This window comes from Marmota marmota, unplaced genomic scaffold (assembly GCF_001458135.2).
Source record: "Marmota marmota marmota unplaced genomic scaffold, marMar, whole genome shotgun sequence".
Classification (NCBI taxonomy): domain Eukaryota; kingdom Metazoa; phylum Chordata; class Mammalia; order Rodentia; family Sciuridae; genus Marmota; species Marmota marmota.
This window is the reverse complement of record NW_026000082.1, coordinates 5037932-5060543: the sequence shown is the minus strand read 5'-3', so window position 1 is coordinate 5060543 and position 22612 is coordinate 5037932. Positions and strand designations below refer to the sequence as shown.

The window sequence follows — 22612 nt, the reverse complement described above, 5'->3', positions numbered from 1 at the left end:
ATCCCTCAACGGACCTCAAGGAAAGCATGTCCTATTGCATGGGGGTTTGACGTCCACGCCCCGCCCTACGAAAAAAGGCATCGGCTGATATGGGACCAGGTCTAGGGAAGGGCCCTCCTTAGGACTGAACCATACATTGCAGCCACTTCTGCACAGTGGGATAGGACCTCTACTTTCGCCTGCATTGTTTTATAAAACAGAAGGGGGAACTGTGGTGAGCCGTTCTAATTAGACCGTGGCCGCCATTAGAAGATGGCGCCGGCTTCCACTGTGGCCTGTGATAAACAACTCCTAATATGGAGAATTGGCACGCAATCCCTTCCCACCCTATGAGAAAGGTCCACGTGGCAGCTTAAGATTGGTATGCTGGAGGCTTTATTAGGCTGTGCTTGGACGCTCGGCGACGGGTCACTAAAAGATGATACATGAATCAAGGTCTGAATAAACTGCTGAAAGAAGAATCCTGTGTCGTGTTTTCCCTTGCCGGCGAGGGGTCGCGACATCAGGCTGTCAGGCATTTCTCTCCCAGGTGGTCCTGAAGGCTGAGTGCTTGGACCTGTGCACCTGTCGTGGAGAGTGGTTCTCTATTGGGTGGATCAGGACCAGGCTTTGAGAGGTCCAGGCCTGCCATGTAGCTGTGAGCACTGGAGTGGGCTGGTGGCTAGGGAAGGACTGGCAGATTGGGAATTGGGGATGGTCCTGTTGAGTGCTGGACTGATGAAGGAACTGGTGAGACCAGGATATCAGTGGATACTCAACTGGGGAGGGATTTAGGGTCCAGGCTTGTACCAGGGCCCAGCAAGTGCCAGCCCAAGTGGGCTCTGGGGAACCAGTGCGTGCCAGACTGGCTGGCTTGGTGAACTGACAGCAAGATAACCTCACACTCTCTTCCAACCTTCCCACCTACTATAGCCACACTCAACTATCCCTGAGCACTTCAGGACTCAAGGAGCTGGGAGAGTCTGCCTCCCTCCTGCCTCTGCTCCAAGTTGGTGGCCAACAGCACATCAGCAAGAAGACTTCAGGTTGCCACCAAACCCACAGGCACCTCAACAATGTACCTCCAGGCCCTGGCTGGTGTTCCCAAATGGTGGCTTCCTTGTCCTGAGATGGTGGCGGCTGTGGCAAACCTGCAGGCACCTTGATATTGGGCTTCCAGGTCCTGGCTGGTGTCCCAAGATCAAGGCTGCCAAGTCTTAAGATGGTGATGGCAGTGGCAGTGTTCAAAGATGGAGGTGGCTGTGTTCAGAGATGGGTCAGTGGTGGCAGGCCGTGCGGAGGTGGAGGGCCTTGTGGTGGCCCATCATTGGGATTTTGATTTGCATTTCCCTGATGATTATGAATATTGAGCATTTAAAAAAATATATTTTTTGGCTGTTAGTGTATGCTTTTGTGAAAAATGTCTTTCAAATCCTTTGTGCATCTTTATTTTGCTTTGTTTTTCTGTTGAGTTTTTGAGTTCCTTGAATATTCTGTATTTTTTTCCCAATACTAGGGATCTAACCCAAGGGGGTGCTTTACTACTAAACAACATTTCTAACCCTTTTAAAATTTAAGTTTTTTTTTAATGGATCTATAACTTTTTTTTTTTTTTTTAAATTTTGAAACAGGGTTCCACTAAGTTGCTGAAGCTGGCTGGAATTTTGATCCTACTGCCTCAGTTTCCCAAGTAGCTGGGATTGCAAATTTGTTCCAACATGCCCAGCTATATTCTGACTATAATTATTTGGTGGATGAATAATTTATGAGTATTTTCTCCCATACTGAAGTTTGTATCTACATCCTATTAATTATTTAATTTGCTATGCAAAAGTTTCTTAGTTTGACATGATCCCATTTGTCTATTTTTGGTTTTATTGCCTGTGCTTTTGGGGTTTTATCCAAAGAAACTATTGCCTGTGCCAATATTCTGAAATGTTTCTCCTATGCTTTCTTCTAGTAGTTTTAGGTCCTTTATTTAGTTCTTTGATCCATTTTAAGTCAATTTTTGTCTATGGTGAGAGATAGGGATCTGGTTTCATTCTTTTGCATATGAATATACAGTTTTCATAGTACCATGCATTGAAGAGACAGTATATTTTTCCAATTCATTTTTGGCATCTTTATTGAAGAACTTTTGACTATAAGTATGTAGATTTATTCCTGGGTTTTCTCTGTGTTCCATTGGTTCATGTCTTGATTTTTATGCCTGTACCATGATGTTTTGGTTACTTTGGTTTTGTAGTATGTTTTGAAATCAGGTATTGTGATACACATAGTACTAGCCACTATATGATGATAGTTGCTACAGATTTCTGTATTCAGCAACTTTACTAGTTTATTAGGACTAAAAGTTGTTTTCGTGTGAAGTCTTCATGTTTTCCTATATATAAAGTCAAATATCTGCAAACAGGGATGATTTGACATCTCCTTTCCTTGTTGGCTGCCCTTTATTTCTTTCTCTTGCCTTATTGCTCGGGCTAAGGCTTCCAATAATATATTGAATAAGATTAATGATGTAGGGCATAGGCCTTCTATGAAGCTGAGGCATCCACAGAGGCCCCCCCTATAACCCAATTTTTGAAATCATGCCCCCCAAATTTGAGACATTTTGCTCAGAGTTGCAGGCTTGAAGGGCTTATTGAAAGACTAGGAAAGGGAAAAGGGATCATTCTTTAAGTAGAGAGTGGGTACTCTCAGAGAAAAGAAGGACAGCATGTCCCTCTACCTCCAGTTCTATTGGGGGGCCCCAGGGAAGTTTTCAAAGAGTCCTGCTCAGGTCTACCTCTTGACTTTTAACTGACAGCAAGATAACATCAGACTTTTAAGCTACCACTGTGCATGAGAGCTTTAGATTACTTTGGCCCAATCTGACTGGTTTTAACTGGAACCTGTTTTTACAGATTTTATGGTGAGGGGGAAAAGTCTGGGAGATAGGTCTGTGTAAGGGTCAAGGAAGTACCCTCCAACCCCCTTAAGAGTAATTTGTGCTTTTATTAGCATGTGGGCCTGTAGGCCTCCAGTAGATAACAGGTTGTTTGCTGAGGAATGTAACATATCCTGTTGATTCAAGCTAGGCAAGGCTGCAGGTAATTTGCTTTTTTTTTTTTTTTTAAGGAAAGTATATGGAGGTCAGCACAGTGGGTCCTTTTTTTTGTGGTGAGGGGGGTTGAACCCAAGGACTTATGCATGCAAGGCAAGCACTCTACCAACTGAGCTATATCCCCAGCTCACAGTGGATCCCTTTTATAGACATTCCTTTAGCCTCATGTTCCTACTGCTAGGGCTTTGTATTCCCTATCATTGAAAGTGAACATCCTTATCTTGTTCCAGATCTTGGAAGAAAACGGTCTATCTTCCTACCAGACCTAGAGAGACTCTGTCTCAAAAACAAAGAAAAACAAAAACCCACAAAGGCAAAACAAAACAAGGGAAATGTTAAAATGTATTGTAAAATCAATACTGTATTTAGAGTCGAAAGACTTTGGCTGGTACTAAATTTGAGGTACTAAATCTACCAGGTGCCTAGTGTTTTTCAATAAATGCGATAATATTTAAGTTAGCATCTTGCATATATAGCTAGCCAATACAGCTCGATTAGTTTTTGTAAAATTAAATAAAAAAAATAAAACTCCTACAATTTATTCTTCTCTGCCTGAAGGCGGCTACGGATTGACACTTAAGAAATTTTATGTTGTGTCATCAGATATAGAAAACACAAGGTGGGATAAGAAAATGGGGGAAAGAAAAGGACCAAAGGACAAAGTGCAAAGTGGATTTGACTCCGTGGTTTCATCAATATCCACCTTCGATTTCCTTGGTTTGGGGTCTCGCTCTCAGCCCACCCCTCTAACCACACCTGTCCGGCATCTTCCTACCCGGTCAGCGCCAGGTGCCCTCACCACGAGGAGTTTTATCTGACCTCTTGGTCCCCACATTCCACCCTTCGGGCTCTTTAACATCTTTTGCCAGTGGAACCACACCTGGACAAAACAGTGAAGCCAGCTGGCCTCCCCAGTCCCAGACTCTCTCGCCCGCCGCCCCGCCCCGGTCGGGGAGGGTCCGATTAGGGGAGGGACTGCAGGTGAGGCGCCCTCACCCTGGGCCTCTCACTTCCGCCCAGGTGAGAGCGGCCGCCGAGCCCGCCACGGGCTCCCACCCGCGCCTCCGCAGGACCAGGTAAAGCGTGGGGTCCCAGCACTGTGGGCGCGCTCTGCACCCCGGGGATCCCGGTTCCCCGAGGCCGGCGGGGACGGCGCTTCGCCCGCTTCCCGAACCTGCCTTCCCGGCTCCCAGCGCGCCTGCCCGGAGGTGGGTGGGCCCGAGGCTGCAGACACCGCGGGGCGCTCGGAGGGGTCGCGGCGGGTGCGGGAACCCGCTGGGGTCCCGCTGTCCTTTTGCGTTGGTCCGGCGTGACCCCACCGCGGACCCCGCCCCGCCGCGCAAGCTCGCGGCAGGGCCGGGGCAAGGGAGCCGCCCAGTCTCAGCAGGCCTCCCCGGCCTCAATTCCGGCCGGCTGCGCTCCGGGACGCAGGGGTTGGATTGTGCACCCAGATCGGTGCCTTCCGCTGCGCCCCCAGAGCTGGGCGGAGTCTTTTCCTCCACGAGTGACTGTGGAGGGGGTGCACAAGTAGTGCCCCGGCTCGGGAGCCTGAGAAGAAGCGGGGCCCAGCTGCGGGCCGACTGGGCGACTTGGCTCCGGCCAGGTCTCGGCCAGGATCTGCCGGCCCCACTGCGCAGATCCGCAGGACCGGGCGGAAAGGGCTCTGGCCTTTGGGAAAATTACAGGATTCCTGCTTCAAGTCAAGCTCAGGAAAACATTTCCAACAGAGCCTTCCCACCCTTCAAAGCACCAGCCCTCGGGGTACACGCGGCGGGCCAAATTAATCTCCCCCTGGTGTGTCCAATTGGCACTTTAATCTCTCCCTAGAAGGCCCTTATCACTTCGGATTCGAATTTCTAGTTCACTGGTTTGTCTCTGTGATTGAGGTGCGCTTTACACGGCTTGATTTCTCTAGGTTGCTTCTCACCTGCGTTTGGGGTCTGCTCATTGGTAGGTGCGCAACCCCTCAGTCTTTTCCTGAATGAAGAAGCCTTCTGGAGACCTAGAAGGGAAATCTCAGTTCCACTGGGAGTGGTAGACCACATTGAAGGCGGACGAACCCCCTATTGGCTGCCGGTTCTTTTGCATGCGTCTGGTTTAAAGGAAAGCTTTAATAGAGGAGGGAGTTAAAAACAAATGTTATTTTGCAGAATCAGAAAATGTCAGGTGAGGTGGTGACCTGTAGTTAAAATGAGATTTATGTTTCCAGTACCCTAATGGCCTTTATAAGGATCATAAAAAATTTAAAGTAATTAGAAAGTTAATAAATATGGACACGAAAGGTAATTAATAGGTAGAATTTATAAAATGAGTTCCAAAGAGATTTACCCTGTCTAGATGCTTTTAGCGGTCACAGAAAATGGGGCTTATCACCAGAAAAATAGTTTTGTTTAAAATTGAGAAGCAGTTGTATTGAGCTCTTGTTTGTGTTTAACAATGCCTTAATGAGGCATTGTTATGTATTTAAAATCACGTCATGTATTTATCATTAGTCTTTTTATGATGATTGTGCTAGGAATTAAACCCTGTGCCTCGTGGATGCTGAGCAAGTGGTCTACCACTGAACTGCAACCCCAGACCCTTAATATTTTTGTAACTATGAAGTTAGCATATTCATCGTAGGAAAATTGTAGAGAATTGTCAGAAGAGCAACTACAGGCACCCAGAAGCCCACTCACTATTGAAAGAAAATCACTAATAACATTTTTCCATTTGTATTTTGAAGTTAGAAATATCTGTGTATTGTCTTGTAGTCAATTCACTTTTAAATACACTTGAGACTTTGAGAGAGTGGCTCAGAATTTCCTAGTCCTTAAAATTGTGTTTAAGCATTTAATAATTATTTTTTTTACATAAAGGAGTTCAGTTTGTTTACTTAATACTTGCTCACTTTGATAGTAGAGGAAGTTTTTTTGAGAAAACAGGATTATTCTGCTCTGATATTGAGATTGTAAGACTAGGGCTACGTCTTTCTGTCTTTTCTTCTTCTATTTTACTTAGAGATTTTTGTTTAGATTTAGATGACTTTTTAAAAGCTCCCATTTTAGGTTCTGTGAAAATGGAGAGAAATTTAGTGCCTCTCAGTTCCCTTTCTTTTATTTTCATCTATTTTTGTGGTGCTAGGGATCAAACCCAGTGCATGGGCATGCTAGGTATATCTACCACTGAGCTATAACCCCAACCAATATCATTTCTTTTAGTAGGTGGGATGTATCAATGCTGAAGAGATAGAGCCCACTTTTTGTTGTTGTTGTTGTTGTTGTTTATACAGCTGTGAAACCTGCATAGTTTGAAGACATGGCATTAGGTCTACTTACCATATGATTTTTGGTAAGTTGTTTGATTCTGGTCCTCCATTTTCCCATTTGTAGTTGATCTTCTGAGATTTGGGGTAGGTAGAAAGAAAATGTTGTGCCTTGTAAATTGGTAAGCTATTATTCTCCCACTTTTTGCTCCTCCATTCTGAGGTTTAATTCTGATAGAATTATGGAGATGTAATCTTTTTATGCATAAAGCTCAATTCTGTTCTCCCAGTTGCTTTGACCATATGACCTGACAAACAAAAGTCTTTTCTGAAAACACTGTGCAGGGATTTTTGTGAAAAGGTCTAGGTTAATACTCCTGTCAACGCAGTAAACCACTCACACATGTGACTACTGGGCTCTTGAAATGGGACTATTTGGTTTTAGAGTGTAAATGTAAAATACACACTAGATTTTGAAGAGATTTAGTATAGAAACAATTTAAAATACCTTCACAAATTTTTATATTATTTAATATTGAAATGATTATCTGTACTGGGTTAAATGAAGTGTATTTGAAGTTAAATTTTACCTGTTTCTTTTTACCTTTTTCATGAGTCTACTAGAAAACTTAAATGTGTGTGTCACATTACATTTTTGTTGAGTAACACTGGGTGAGAATTCAGTATGTTTTTATCCTTAAAAATCTTTAAGATGGTTTAGTTTACTGAAGCACTTACCCTCTTACCCTTTGTTAATTTAACAAAGCTCATAGATTACATATAAACTGATTTTTTAACTCTAACTTATAGGATGTCTCTGTATAATCTCCTCTCTTGTATTCATTGCAACGGTGAAAAATTTTATTGTTCAGTCTTCTCAGAAATGACTGTTATTAATTACACAGCAAAACCTCAGCTACAATTTATTAGCTTCCTCGAGGCCCCCAAAATATCTTATATCATTTTGATTGAAGAGAGCTGTTCATTTGTTGAATGTGTACCAGTTGAATATTCTGCTGTATCTCATTTAGCCCTTTTTACTACAAATGTATTAATTTCTATTAACTTTTTAAAAACTATCTAAATAATTTTTATTGACTCTGTGTTATGAGAGGAAGTTGAAATAAGTGGATATTGAGCGTCAGGTTGACAACCCTCCCCCCCATGTTAATTCCCTTCAGTTGCAAATTTTTTACTATTTATTTTTGAAATGGTATCTTCTGTGTTGCCCAGGATGACCTCAAACTCCTGGGCTTAGTTGATCCTCCTGCCTCAACCACTTTTGAGTGCTGGGGTTATAGATGTGAATGATCATGCCTGGTTGTACTTTTTTTTTTTTTTTTTTTTTTTAATTTAACAAAGCTCATAGATTACAGAACCTCCATAGTTCAAGAATTAGTTATCAAAATAGATATTTAGTTCTTTCTTTCTTTTTTTTTTTTTTCTTTTTGTGCCAGGGATTGAACTCTGGGGCACTTAACCACTGAGCTACATTCCTAGCCCATTTTTAATATGTATATTTTATTTAGAGAGAGGGTCTCACTGAGTTGCTTAGGGCCTAAGTTGCTGAGACTCAGCCTCCCAAGCCACTGGTTTTTACACCGGCTGGATAGTTAGTTCTAATCCTGTTTTTGTGTTAGTGACCAATAGGAAACAATCTAAAAATGCTTTTTAATAGATTGGGTGTGTATTCCTATGGTGGAATGTTATTTAGTTGTTACAATGACTAAGGAAGAACTGCATTTATCATCATGAATACATTTTAAAGATAGGAAATTGCCAAAGAACAAATACATAGCAAGCCATTTATAAAGTTTTAAAAACCTGACAATATTATTGCAAATAGAGATAATATTTTAAGAATTTCAGATTTAAAACCTGAGAATATTAAGTGCATGTATTTGGGAAACTCTCTTTAAGGTTAAAAGAAGTTAGTAAGTTTTCTGTGAATGAGCACTCTTTAATGTAGGTCTTGCCCTTAAAAGTCTTGCCATTCGCTTTGATGCTTCTTGTCTGGTTTTGTAGATACTTTTGGTCCATAGCCTTTCAGGGATAGGTCAGTTTTTATTTCCCTTGATGCACACGGCTTTGATAGGAACTGCGGAGGACTTCTGGCCTATGCTACTGTAGAGTAATTTTCTGAAACTTCTTATGAAGATCCAAGACAGAGTGTGGTAGGAGAAGGAGGTGAGATAAGTGAATGGTGAGGGACAATGTTGTTGACAAATGTTCCTGCTATTTATAATTCGAACAGTCTCTCCCCGCCCCTTTTGGTACTAGGGGTGCTTTACCATTGAGCCTATCTCCAGCCTTTTTTTTTTTTTTTTTGTAGTTGTAGATGGACAGCATGTCTTTATTTTATTTGGAGATGGGATCTTGCTGAGTTGCTTAGGGCCTCATTTAGTTGCTGAGGCTGGTTGTGAATCCATGATCTTCCTGCCTCAGCCACTAGAGCTGCTGGAGTTACAAGGCATTCACCACTACTTCTCATGCTGCCTCTTCTCACATTTAATGTAGCTGTTTGTTGAAAAAGGTCATTAACACTGGATACTGAACCCTGCCCCCCAACTTAACACCCCGCATTGTCCTCTATGTTTCCTCTATTTTAACTTTTTTTCATAGCATTTCCCTCTTTTTTTTTTTTAAATTGTAAGGAGTTTTCTGTATTTACAAATGGAAATGATAATACATTGTTAAGAATGTAAATGGGATAATTTTATACAGAGTGACATTGTATTGTATTGTACATAGTAGATATTAAAAAAATTAATGCAGGAGAATGATTCTGGGGGGAAGGCAGGAGAAAAACGGAGGGTGAAGGCCGGTGGGTAGGACATCCACAACCTAGAGTGGCCTATTCCATAGTTTGCTAGGATTATTTTGAATAGTACAAACATTCCAAAAACTGTATGACCAGAATTTCTGGAGAAAAGTTAGGGCACACATCTGTAGTATGCTTGAAATGGAACAGAATTTTTGGAAACAAATCATTAATCACTGACCATTAATGAAGAGTCTGAATGCCCAAGGTCCTTTTGTGGGGAACTGGCTGCATCATTAGAGAACCATAAGTGTGAAATTTGCCCAGGTTTTTTTTATTGTTGCTTGTGGGAGAAAACTGTCACCAAGAGGAATGTGGAAGTATACCATAGAGCAGTTTAACTTTATTCAGAATTGGCCAAGTTACAGGGAGTGTATGGGTTGAATAGATTCATAAAATTAGTATCTGGCTAACTGAATATTCTGAAGAACTGACTCAATTTTTAGTTCTGAGTTTGAATTAACATGATGTCTTTCAATTTTGATTCCAACATTTCCTGAATGTTCAGTGTCAAATGAACTTCAGCATTGCATATGGCTTAAGCATTTAGCCCCAAATGTCAGTTTCATTCTGGAATTTATATCTGTTTCCAAAATTCTAGGGATATAGTGTTTTGACAATGTTAAAAAAAAACAACAAAAAATTATTTTTGTATCTAAAGGGTTTAGAAAGACCTTGATCATTTGGTAGGAAGCCAAGGCGAGAACACCTGAATCTGTGTGTGTATGGCAGCAGATTGTATTTATTTGGAGTCTTGGTGGGGAAACACATTGCTGTTTGGCTAGGAGTTCTTTTTCCATTTAATCAGTACCTCATAAATGCTAAACTTTGAGGACAGGGAATGACAATTAGACGAATCCTGAGCTTCACTTTCCAAGGGAAGTGATAGAAACTTAAAGCTGTTCATGGACTTCAATTTTTGAGTGACTTCTGAAATCATGAATTTATACTTAATGGCTCATCGATTCTTTGAACTGCCTAATTCATTGAGCTCTGGGAAATTTCCATTTAGGAGTCATGTGTAGTCTAATTGTGATGTGTCCAATTCACACATGCAGTTAGAGACTAATTACCTGTATTTTCCCCAAGAAAGTAGCCAGGATCTTTTTCTCCTAAAATTTCAAGATAGCAAATCAGATGTCTTGTTAAATCAGTGGGGAGTTACATTCTTGTGAGTAACTGGGGGTCAGAAAAGTGTGTTTCTTGGGGTCCTTAATTTGCCTAAATTCTTTTTTTTTTTTTAATTTTTTAATATTTATTCTTTAGTTTTTGGCAGATACAACATCTTTATTTGTATGTGGTGCTGAGGATCGAACCCGGGCCACACGCATGCCAGGCGAGCGCGCTACCGCTTGAGCCACATCCCCAGCCCTTGCCTAAATTCTTGATCTAAGGAGATTAATAAATCTTTCCAAAGAGTTTTCAAGCAGAAATTTAAATTAAATTTCTATCTCTGTCAGCTTCCCCCCGCCCCTCAATGATTTCATTTAATTGGTATTGGCTAAAAACATGGATTTTTCAAAAGCCACAATATTATAAGAATTTCCTTCAATCAAATCCTTCGGTGAATCAGATATGAAAAATTCATGGCCTGAACTCTCTTGATCAATGATGGAGTGGAAACTGCTGAGCATGATAAACTTCTCATTCTTTTAAGGCTGTTATGACTATGGGGACACTGGTACGCTGTGGCATTTTAATGTCTAACTCCTGCCAATTGTAGGTAACTGATGACCTGCTGGACACTCCTTTATAATGTTTAAACAAACTTTAAATTTCCTTCCATAAGCCCTGCTAGTTTCTTATTAAAAACATTAAATTTGGCCAAAGATTTTCTATGATAATACCACGAGGGAGAAACAGGATCCATTTAACCCAAGTGCTACCTTCTGGGTGTTTAGCTGTGAAGATTACTTGCATTTCTTTCATATATTCTTAGAGCTTTAGTCCTCTCCCCTAGTTGTTACCTAAAACCATGGAATTATAGTAGTTTTCCAGGCGTGTGTGTGTGTATGTATGTATATATGTGTGTGTGTATATATATAAAATAATATTACCCCCCCCCCTTTCTGGAGATGAAACCAGCACTTTGTGCATGCTAGACAAGCACTTTGTCACTGAGCTATACACTTTTAGCCCAGCATGTTTTCAATGTTCTGGAAATGTGTGTTTAAAAAAGTTAGAAGACTACACTGATCAATACTATTATCAGAATTACTTTTTAAAAATAGAAATCTGAACTGAATACTTCCTTACTTAAAAGCCTTTAATTACTTCCTGTTGCCTCCAGGATAAAGACCAGTCGGCTTAGCATTATTTAGAAGGACTCTTTCAAAGCTGTCCATCTAAATCAGTGCTTCTCAAACTATCAGTGGTGAAAGGTCATGATCTCTTCTTCTCAATCTTTCAAAGACTGATTTTTAAGAAGAAATCATTTTAAAAATGAAATATAAAAATATACACAAAATACAATGCCATTTTTAAAAAATTACTAAATATAATAGACATCTTTCACTGTGCCATTTTGCAGGAAGGTTTCTAAATGCTTATTTACAATTTTGGTACTTATTTGTGGGCCAAGCATCAATTTGCAGTTTGTATTTGGAACGCTGGTCTTAATTACTTTTTCCGGGCTTTCTGCTACATCTAGAGACTTTACACTGGGTTATTTTATAGCCATATATGTGAATGTCTGTATATACATACATCACTGAAATTTGTAAAGTAATATATTTTGGTATAGTTGTTATCACCTGCTGACCAAACATGACCCGTTATCACTTGACTATGGCTTTTTAAAGAAATCTGATGAATTAGTTGGGGGGGATTTGTCTCCTTCCAACCAATTATTCTTTTATTTTTGATTTTGGATCACCCAGAGACATCTTTTTTGCGGGGTGGGATTAACAAACAAGTTCTGAGCCATCTGTACAGAAATATTTTTTCCTAAGAAGCCTTTTCTGTCTTGGGACTCTAATTCTATACTTCTTTAGTTACACAAATAGAAAATGTTTGAGTAACCCATTTCCCAGCCAGCCATGCCCCATAAATCCATAAATTCTCAGATTATTTACAAAAAGCAGATATAGCCTGACATTTTAAAATAAGGGACTTTGTTATCTATCAGCAACCTTAAGTGTTGTTGGGAGGTCTGTTTTGAGGGGAATCCCTCAAGTTGAAAGAGTGGGCCAAAGGCAGGCTGTAAATGTTTCCTCTTCACTCCCTTTTGGTATACTCAGATCTACTTTATTATTGTAATGACTGAGAGTTTAAAATTTTTCAAAAGTTTTGCTGTTAACAATGCAGGGGCTGGGGTTGTAGCTCAGTGGTAGAGTGCTCGCCTCTCATGTGGGGGGCACTGGGTTTGATCCTCAGCAACACACACACACACACACACACACACACACACACAAATAAAGGTAGTGTGTCCATCTACAACTAAAAAAATATTAAAAACAAAAAGCAAACAAACAAAAAAAATCCTTAAACCAAAAAAACCCAGTGCAGTAGCTGGTGCCACATGCCTGTCATCACAGCAACTCTGGAGGCTAAGGCAGGAGAACACCAAGTTCAAGGCCTGCCTGGGCAATTTAGACCCTGTCTCAAAAAAGGACTGGGAATATAGCTCAGGGATAAAGCTCCCGGGTTCCATCCATAGTTTTAAAAAAAAAAAAAGAAAAGTAAACATGCTTGCCATACAGAGTGTCTGTTTGCAATTATTTCTTTAGGAGAGACACTCAGAAGTAGAAATTCTGGGTAAAAGAAATGAAAATTAAATATATGTTAATACATTTATTGACATTGCTAAATCTTTCTCCTAAAAGATTATGCTGATTTATACTCCAATCTCTTTTTCCATGATATCTGGAGCATAGGGTATTGTTGATCTTTAATAAATTAATAAATGTCAAGTTTATGGCATCTTAACTGTTTTATGTTTTAGCTTTCTTTCTTTGCCTTAGAGAGGTTGATATGTTAATTACCACCAAGCTGCTCTTGTCAGTGTTTTGGGGCTGTATACTGTTATAGAAAAAGATAGTGCCATCCTGGCTGCCTCTGTTATTCAGTCACCTATCAATGGGTAGTAGTAAGGGTTGCCGGAGTGAGTCAGAGAGCACATCAGAAGTAACTTGAGATGCCCTGTTCAGCATTTCTTTTGGGGGTTCCCATTGAATCCAGTGAGCATTTGGATGGACTGCTTGGACCTTTTTATCAATGCTGATGACATCCCTTATGTTTTTTTTTTTTAAATATTTTTTTAGTTGTAGATGGACACAATACTTTTTATTTATTTTGTTTGTTTATTTTTATGTTGTGCCAGGGATCAAACCCAGTGCTTCATGCCTGCTAGGCAAGCACTCTACCACTGAGCCACAACCCTGGCCCCCCTTATGGTTTTTAGTATGATTTCTTGCTTAACGAGCTTGATTTAGAAGATAAGATCTCATTCAACCATTGTATCTAGGTTGATATAAGAAAATTTTGATTGTATAATACTCATATTTCTTTGGTTCATTTCAGCAGTGTATCACTAATAAAAAGGGTTAGCGACAAAATGTCATTTTGGTTATAGCAAAGGGAATTGTTAGCCTTTTGAGCCTTGATTACATTACATTTTAGGCTAATTTGAGCAAATGACTGGAATTAAAAATCATCATCCATAAAGTGCTGTTTTGGGTGGCTTCCTTCTGGAAATTCTGATGACTAGTAAGAGTCTAGGATACTACTTGAGATTTTTCTTTTTTTAATCTCTAAAATTTTACACTTTATTATTATTGTACTGGGATTTATTTATTGTTGTTTTTATTATTATGTATTAGGGATTGAACCTAGTGGTGCTTAATCACTAAGCCACATCCCTCATCCTTTTTATTTTTTATTTTGAGACAGGGTCTTACTAAGTTGCTCAGGGCTTCACTAACTTGCGGAGCTGGCCTCAAACTTGTGATCCTCCCACCTCAGCCTCCCAAGTCACTGGGATTACAGGTGTGTACCATCATACCCAGTTGATACTGGGAATTGAACCCAGGACCTTGCACATGCTACTTTTTTTTTGGTACTGGGAATTGAACCCAAGGGCACTCAATCACCAAGCCACATCCCCAGCCCTATTTTGTATTTTATGTAGAGACAGGGTCTCACTGAGTTGCTTAGCGTTTCGCTGTTGCTGAGGCTGGCTTTGAATTTGAAATCTTCCTGCCTCAGCCTCCTGAGCCTCTGGGTTTACAAGCATGTGCCACTGTGCCTGGCAAGTGGTCTACTATTGAGCTACATCCCCAGCAGGTTTTTTTTTTTTTTTTTTTAATTTTAAATTTTTAAAATTTTGGGACAACATGTTGCCAAATTACTTAGGATGGCTTTGAACTTGTGATCATACTGACTTAGCCTCCTGTGTAGCTGGATTGCAGATGTGTGCCACTGTGCCTTATTTCAAATGTTCTTTTCCAGCTCAGCTTCCTTTAAAAAAAAAAAAAAAGTAAAATTTACATACAATAATGTATACCCTTTAATGAATTTTTATAAATATATACATCTGTATAAAAAGTATCCCAATCAAACCATAGAGCATTTCCTTTATACCTAAAACCTCCCTTGAATCCCATCCCAATGTAGGGGAGGAAAAATATCTTTCCTTCTACTCTTCTATATTCTCAGGTGGGGCCGCTGTAATAATGAATTAGAAATAAAACAGGTGTGGTGCACAGCTGTAGTCCCAGTTACTTGGGAATCTGAGGCAGATCCCTTAAGCCCAGGATCAACCTGGGCAACAGAGACCTCGTCCCCCGACCCCAGTACCTCTTTTCAGCAGCACATATATTGGAGTTAGAACAATACAGAGTGGATTGGCATGGCCCCTGTGCAAAGATGACACAAATTTGTGAAGTGTTCCATATAAAAAAACAAAAAAATCACATTTGTTTAATATAAGTTTTATGTGAAACAGGAGTCTTCATAAGGAAATGAAACCCAAAGAAGCAGTTAAACCTCAACATTTTAATACTAGTTTTGATGAAGAGTAGAGTTGTAGAAAAATAATAAGTTTGAATCCCAAAAATAGTATGCTGGGGACTTAGGATTATAGCTGTGTGGCCGGCACATGCTTGGCATGCACAAGGGCCTGGGTCCTATTCCCAGCCCTGTAGCGGGAGGGAAGAAAACTGACGAAAACCAGACAATCTGTAATGACTCCATTCATGAGAAGCTGGATAACTCACAGACTAACCATAACTATAGATTTGTTTACTGGAGCAGTGTGGAAGAGTGTTGACTAGTAATGGGGTTCAGAACATGCTACCCCTACATACCATGCTTTGGTGTGTTGATGGTCATCAGCTGAAGTAATGTGAGAAATAACAGATGCAGGAAAGACTTCCTCGGAAGCAGGTCAAAAGCTCCTCACCTGAAAGGTGGTGTCCTTCCTCTGCCCAGAGGACAAAAGCATCTTTATCTCCAAAGATGGGCACATCGAGAAGGCTCAATACACAGGCCTAAGTCTTCCCTAGTTTCCTCTGAGCTCAGACCCCTGTTGCCCTATCACATTTTTCTGTAATTCTCTTTATCAAAACTAGTGTTAAAATGCTCAGGTTTAACTGCTTCTTTGGGTTTTTATTTCCTTATGAAGACTCCTGTTTTCTATTTTTCCTTTTTGTTTCTGAATTATTTATATACTCTTATTTATTTATCCATTTGTTATTAGAAATTTGGGTATTCTAGTTTTGGGCCTTTATAAATAAAATTGCTATGAACTTTGATGTACAAGTCTTTTTGTGGACATATATTTTATTTGGGTAGATATTTATGAATGGGAGTGCCAGTGTATTTTTAACTTTATAAGAAATTATTTTTCTGTACATTTAAAGAAAAAAACTACCAAATAATTTTCCAAAATGATTATGCCATTTTACATCCCTTAATTAGCAAAATGTGATAATTTTAGTTGCTTTGTAGTTTTGTCAACACTTGGTATTGTCTCTTTTTTTTGTTTTTAAAATTAAGCCATTTGAGTGGACAGGTAGTGGTACCTCACTATGGTTTTAATTTAAATTTCACAGGGACTTTTGATGAATGTTTTTAAAGTTTTCTTTATTTTTTCTGCAGGACTATAGACATATTTACTAATGGAATTCATCTTTGTATTTAATTTTTTTTTTTTAGGTTTCTTTAAAGGTGATTGAAACAATTAATCCAAAATGCCTGAAAATCCTGCCACAGGTATACTAGATATATAGTTTTGTTATGAAATTAATGACTGATTCATAAATGGAATATGAGATCGTATTTAACCTGTCTTCTGGCTATTCTTCTTCAACCAAGATAAACTGCAGGTCCTGCAGGTCCTTGATCGCCTGAAAATGAAATTGCAGGATAAGGGTGACACTTCACAGAACGAGAAACTGAGTATGTTTTATGAGACACTAAGGAGTCCTCTCTTCAACCAGATACTCACACTGCAGCAGTCCATCAAGCAACTGAAGGGGCAAGTAAGTTAGCATGGAAGAGCTCTGTGTTGATGTGTAAAACCAGTGAGAAAAGACAGGAGGAGACGATCAAGGACAAGCTGTCTGTGACAATCTCGTCTCAGCAAAGACCAGACATGGGCCTGCAGCCTGTGGGTAGCATTAGCATAGTTAGTTTTAAAATGTTGATAATCAAGTGGGTGTGGTGGCTCATGGCCTGTAATCCCAGCATCCCTGGAGGCTGAGGCAGGAAAATCGCAAGTTCAAAGCCAGTCTCAGCAACTTAGCAAGACCCATCTCAAAAATATAAAAAGGGTTGGGAATGTGCTTAGTTATCAAGTGCCCCTGGGTTTAATCCTCAGTACCAATCAATCAATCAATCAATCAATAAATAAGATAAAAACTAAAAACAGTATTGATAATTAATTTTATGTTGAGCTTTGGAATATGGGTTTTCTAAACATATAAAGGTTAGAATTAGAGAATTCTGAACATTTTCTTCAAAATTATAAAATGGTGGTTAACTTAATTTTTTTTCTTTTTGGAGTTGGTGATTGAACCCAGGACCTTGCAGATGCTAAGCTTGTGCTCTACCACTGAGCTATATATCCCAAGCTTCTTGACATTTCTTCTTCTTTTTTTTTTTTTTTTTTCTATTTAGTCGTGGGGATGAACCCAGGGGCAATTTACCAATGAGCTATATCCCCAGTCTTTGAATTTTTTATTTTAAGGCAGAGTCTCATCGAGTTGCTAAGGCTGGCCTTGAACTTGGCACCTTCTTGCCTCAGCTTCTTGAGTAGCTGGGATTATAGGGGTGCACCACTGCTCTGGGGTTGACATTTGTTTTTAACGTTAACTTTATTCCATTATGTTGAGCTGTATCAGCCAGTGATATTTTAAAAATCCTGTTTTTTTGTCATTATAGGATTCTTTTCTATTAATGTTTAAGTGGCTCTGTGACTCACTCGCTATTAATCTTGTGTCAGTTTCTTAACCCCTGAGTGCCTCATTTTTCATGTTCATGAAAATGAGATAATGATATTTCATAGAACTATTGTCAGGATTAAATGAGGTTATAACATGCCAGAGTCTCAATACAATACTTAGCCCTTAGTAAGTATTCAGGAAGTACTGTTGTTATTGATGTATACTATCTATGGATTTTTTTTTTGTGGCTTTGCATGTGGAAATGTACAGATAAATGCCATAGGGCTTAGTGTCTTGTGCTTATATGACAGGTTGCATCTGTGTGTGTGAAGGGTAATGAGACGTTAGTGTACATTCTATGAACTTGGGGTAGTCACAGAAGGCAGGAAACAAGAACAGATTTTAAGGTATTTGACATTTTTGTGTAATATTAAATTTAGAAATTTTAGCCTTATGGGCACACAGATTCGTTTTTATGCACCTTATTTCTTTCATACATGTTTTTTAACATACAATTTATACCCATAATGAGCAAAAGAGAATATGTAATAAATAGAAATGATTTCTTTTTTGAAGGTTTCTGTTGATGGTTCTCTTGTTTTTCTCTCCACCAGCTCAGCCATATACCCTCGGATTGTTCAGCCAACTTTGATTTTTCTAGAAAAGGTTTGTTAGTGTTCACGGATAGTTCTATTACAAGTGGGAATGCCCACAGGCCCTGTAATAATTTAACTGCATCTGGGTTGTTTCCATGGACCGCAAAGTTGGGAAATGAAGACTTTAACTCAATCATTCAACAGATGGCTCAGGTAAAGTTATACCTTGTCATGGGAATATTTAGCTTTATCTTTCCTGCTTCAGGTTTAAAAAGAAACCCACTCTTTTTGTCTTAACATGTGTTATGTATTTGCTTTTGTTTTTATGTTGAAAGGAGGAATTGGTACCCTTTTCTAACCTGTGTTTTGGAATTTTATTATCTTAAAATCACACAAGAAAATGTCCATGTGTGAGGTGAGGAGAACTTTTAGGAAAAGACTTCAATTGAACACATCTCTATTCTTATAAGGAAAGAGACTTATTTATTTGTTGATACTGGGGATTAAACCCAGGGGTGCTTTTACTACTGAGCTCCATCCCCAGCCCTTTTTACTTTTATATTGAGACAGTGTCTTGCAAAGTGGCCCATGTTGGCCTTGAGCTTGTGATCCTCCTGTCTCTGCCTTCTGAGTCTCTGGTATTATAGGCATGTGCCACCTTATCCAGCAGGAAGAAGATTCTTACTGGTTTTGATCACAAGATGAAACATTGAAACAGTTTTAAATTTTATATCAAAACAGAATTAGTGGGAGTTGGAACAAATACAATTTAGAAAATTGTGGGAAAAAATTGACAGTTGTAGCTTCTGCTACCTTAAAAATTAAATAATAGTCGAACTTTTGAATATGTTTTGTGTTTGTTCAGCAGTCTTTAAAAATGAAACTTTTGTTTGAAAATTAAAAAGAATCTGTTTAAGATGTGATATTTAACTAGTGTTCTAGACTACTTTTTTTGCTTAATAGTTCTGGTCCCTTCATGTGATGATCTTGTTAGTTGATTACATTTATAAAGTTCACATAAAAGCAATTATTAACTAAAGTAATCAAATTCCTACATGTCACAGGTAGAACCAATTTGAATGGTGGCCTTTCCACAGTTTTTTGAATTGATTGAATAAATGGAATAGTAATTCATCACTATAGAATTAAAAACAGAACCCTAAAGAGTTGCTGGTTCTGTGTAGGCTTAATACTAGTGTATTTTTGATATATCCAATATACTTTTCCTCATTAAAAAATTGAATTTTGCATCAAGAGAATTTAGGGAAATTCAATATAAAAAAGTAATTTAGAATTTACTGTGGGAAAGAGCATTTTTCTTAGGCATTCTCATCCAGCTTGGGATTCATCTCGAAATGTGAATGAAGTGTGAAAATACCTCTTCAATTCCCTAAGGTTACAGTGCTGCACACTCTCTTTTGTGTTCTACTGAAAATAATCAAGTTAGAGAGTTCCTGGAATAATGTATTACTGAAATGCTGAGTTATTTTGAGTTTATTTGGTTTTGTAGAAATGTCTTAGAGAAGCTATTTTTCTGCTAAGCAATTTCAGTTCTGTGGAAAGGGTGCATTGATTAAATGTAGATTCATTGACATTTATATTTTTCTTTTATCCCCCTTCATTAGGGCCGGGAAATTGAATATATAGATATAGAACGGCCTTCAACTGGAGGCCTTGGATTCAGCGTGGTGGCCCTTAAAAGTCAAAATCAGGGAGAAGTTGATATCTTTGTGAAGGAAGTACACCCAGGGAGTGTAGCAGACAGGTAAGGATGGTGTTCATTTTATACTCTGCTAGTTTTTTTCTGATGATTCTGAAAGCATTATTATACAAGAGTATAAGAAACTAGTGCTAAAAGCAGTAACAATAGCAGCTAACAATTCCTTTAGCACTTCCTATGCGTTCATCAGGCCTTTTATAGATGTTCTTTCATTCACTTGTGGCTGCAGTCCAGCAGTGTAGGTGTTACTACTCCATTTTATAGATGAGACAGCTGAGGTTCAGAGAGGGTCAGTGGTTTTCCTGTAGTCACAAAGCTATTAATGCTGGGACCATGATGTGATTCTTACAGTAACTGCAAAGCAGCTAGTGCTCTTTCCACTGTATCACTCTCTCACCCAATTGGTGATCACTAGGATGGTAATTTTTTTCTTTTTTTGTATTGGGGATTGAACTGAGGGGTGCTTAAGCACCCCAGCCCTTTTAAATGTTTTTATTTAGAGACAGGGTCTCACTTAAGTTGCTTAGGGCCTTGCTAAGTTGCTGAGACTGGCTTTGAACTTGTGATCCTCCTGCCTTGGCCTCCTGAGCTGCTGGGATTATGGGTGTGCATCACTCAATGTATGGGAATCATTCTCATTCTGCATACTACATTGTTTATTAAATTGATAGTTATAACACATTATTGATTATTATGCTTATTGTTAAGAGGCCCCTCAATCTATGTTATCCTTCATAGATTGCACTTCTTTAGGTTTTTAAGAGTGATATGCTGGCCTTATATTTTATCTCTATTTGATTTCCAGTCTTTGGTTTATTATTCATTTAATAAATAATACTATTCACACGTGCCTGTTAAATAAAAGCAATGTCACAGTGTATGATTATAAAAATTCTCAGCCAATAATATAATTTTGAACTCACATTCTCTGTATGTGGTGATTACTTCTAGTTTCCCTAATTAAAATTGGATATAATGGATTTTCATGATTTTCCATCTTTATTCTGCCATCTAATGTTGCATTTCAAATGTTTTGTGGGTCCATAGCTGTGGTCAGATATATTTTAGAAACTCTATCCTGTCTGTTCTTCAATACTGGGTGTACATAGTTAGGGTGATCTTATGATTTATTGTTCAAGTTAGGATGGTTTTGGGTTGAAGTGGTATGCTGTTAATAATGAAACAGATAGTAGGTATAAACTTGAACTCTTCTTAGGCAATACAGAATATATCTAGACTTATAATTGCTTAACATTAAGCTCATTTAATATTGATTAGCCAACTTTTTTTTAATTCCAGTTTTTTTCCTTTTAAATATTAGGATATAATTAACATAAACTTAATTTTAAAGTGTACAAGGTCATGGGTGTTGTTATATTCACAATGTTCTGCAGCCATTCCCACTCTTTAATTCCGGTGCATTTCTACCACCCAAAAAGGACTTTTTAATATACCTAGTTCCTTCCTCCCTCCATCCCCTGGCAAGCACCAATCTACTTTCTTTCTTTTTTTATCTTTATTTTTTATTTGTTTTTTATGTGGTGCTGAGGATCGAACGTGCTAGGCAAACGCTCTACTAGTGAGCTACAGCCACAGCCCCACCAGTCTACTTTCTTTAAACAACATGTATTAAGTTCTTTGTAACACCTTGGAAAGTACTGATCTAACGTATTTATTGTCCTTCCTGACTGTGTTATTATATACTTGGTGTTTAGATGCATGAATGCTCTTGATGAAACGTTGAGCAGCATTCCATGGCATGGGGGTTGAGTCTTCACTACAAATTAACCTTCCAGTACCATAATCTTCAGGCATGTCTGTCAGTGATCCATACAGTTGTCCTGTTTTTCAGCATCGGCATCTCCATTCCTTTATAAGATAATTGTAAGAAGCTGTCTTAGTCTGTTTTGTGCAGTGATAACAGAATACCTAGGACTACACACATTTATAAATAACACATTTATTGTCTCATAGTTCTGGTGGCTGAGAAGTGCATTGTCAAGGTGTTCACATCTGGTGAAGGTCTTTTTGCTATATAATTATGTGGTGGAAGCCAGAGGGGGGAGAGGAGACAGAAGGAAGGGACAAACTGGCTTGTGCTTTTGTAAAGAATCAGTCCCACCATGAGGGTGAATCCTTAATGGCCTGATTGCCTCTTAAAGTTCCCACCTGTTAATCCTATTACCATGGTAGCTGAATTTCAACATAAGTTTTGGAGGGGACAGACATTCAAACAGCAGCAAGCTTGTCAAATACCTTATTGACATGTTACTATCCAATATCCCTATCATATTTCCCTGATCTACCACATAGGAAATTGAATACATGTAGCCTTTGATCCTGAGTGCTCAGAAATAGAACCAGTATCTATGAGGCAAGGTTATTTATGGTAGATAATCTTTCATTAGAAAAGGATAACTTAGCCAGTGCACACGTTGGCACATGCCTCTCATCTTAGCAACTTGGGAGACTGAGGTAGGAGATTTGTAAGTTCAAGTCCAGTCTGGGCAACTTAGGGAAATCCTGACTCAAAATGAAAAATAAAAAGAACTGGAGATGTAGCTCAATATTAAAGTACCTCTGAGTTTAATACTGGCTTTCAGTATTGTGTTTTTTTTTTTTTTTTTTTTATAAGGTACTTATAGTTTCATTAGGCAAAGAAGTCTTGTAGTATTAGTCTGAATGTTCGTTTTCTATCTAGCTGTGTGACCTTGGTCAAGTTACTTATTTTGCTAAAAATTTTAGTAGTTGTGTTTTTTTTTTTG

At 38.8% G+C, this 22612-nt stretch overlaps 1 protein-coding gene, 1 long non-coding RNA gene and 1 other non-coding gene across 8 annotated transcripts in view; 2 read left to right on the top strand and 1 right to left on the bottom strand.

Moving 5' to 3' along the window:
- Positions 1-4055: 4055 nt before the first annotated feature.
- The window catches only part of Patj (PATJ crumbs cell polarity complex component), a 342906-nt gene continuing 324349 nt past the window's right edge, over positions 4056-22612 (top strand). For 2 of the 6 annotated variants that reach the window (XM_048815262.1, XM_048815263.1), the window contains exons 1-5: positions 4056-4158; positions 16303-16359; positions 16462-16628; positions 18146-18340; positions 19753-19892. In XM_048815262.1, coding sequence (XP_048671219.1) covers positions 16338-16359; positions 16462-16628; positions 18146-18340; positions 19753-19892 — 524 coding nt within the window. In that variant the 5' untranslated portion in view covers positions 4056-4158; positions 16303-16337. Of the gene's footprint in view, positions 4159-6388; positions 6413-14074; positions 14134-16302; positions 16360-16461; positions 16629-18145; positions 18341-19752; positions 19893-22612 lie in introns of those variants that run through there. The other 4 variants (XM_048815259.1, XM_015484922.2, XM_048815261.1 and 1 more) reach the window with 4 other exon arrangements.
- Positions 14940-15045, top strand: LOC125610465. The gene has a single exon (XR_007340482.1). It is a non-coding gene; the product is annotated as a U6 spliceosomal RNA (small nuclear RNA).
- Positions 16513-19438, bottom strand: LOC125620363. The gene is made up of 3 exons (XR_007351969.1): positions 19427-19438; positions 17570-17572; positions 16513-16649 (listed from the first exon to the last, which is right to left on the bottom strand). It is a non-coding gene; the product is annotated as an uncharacterized LOC125620363 (long non-coding RNA).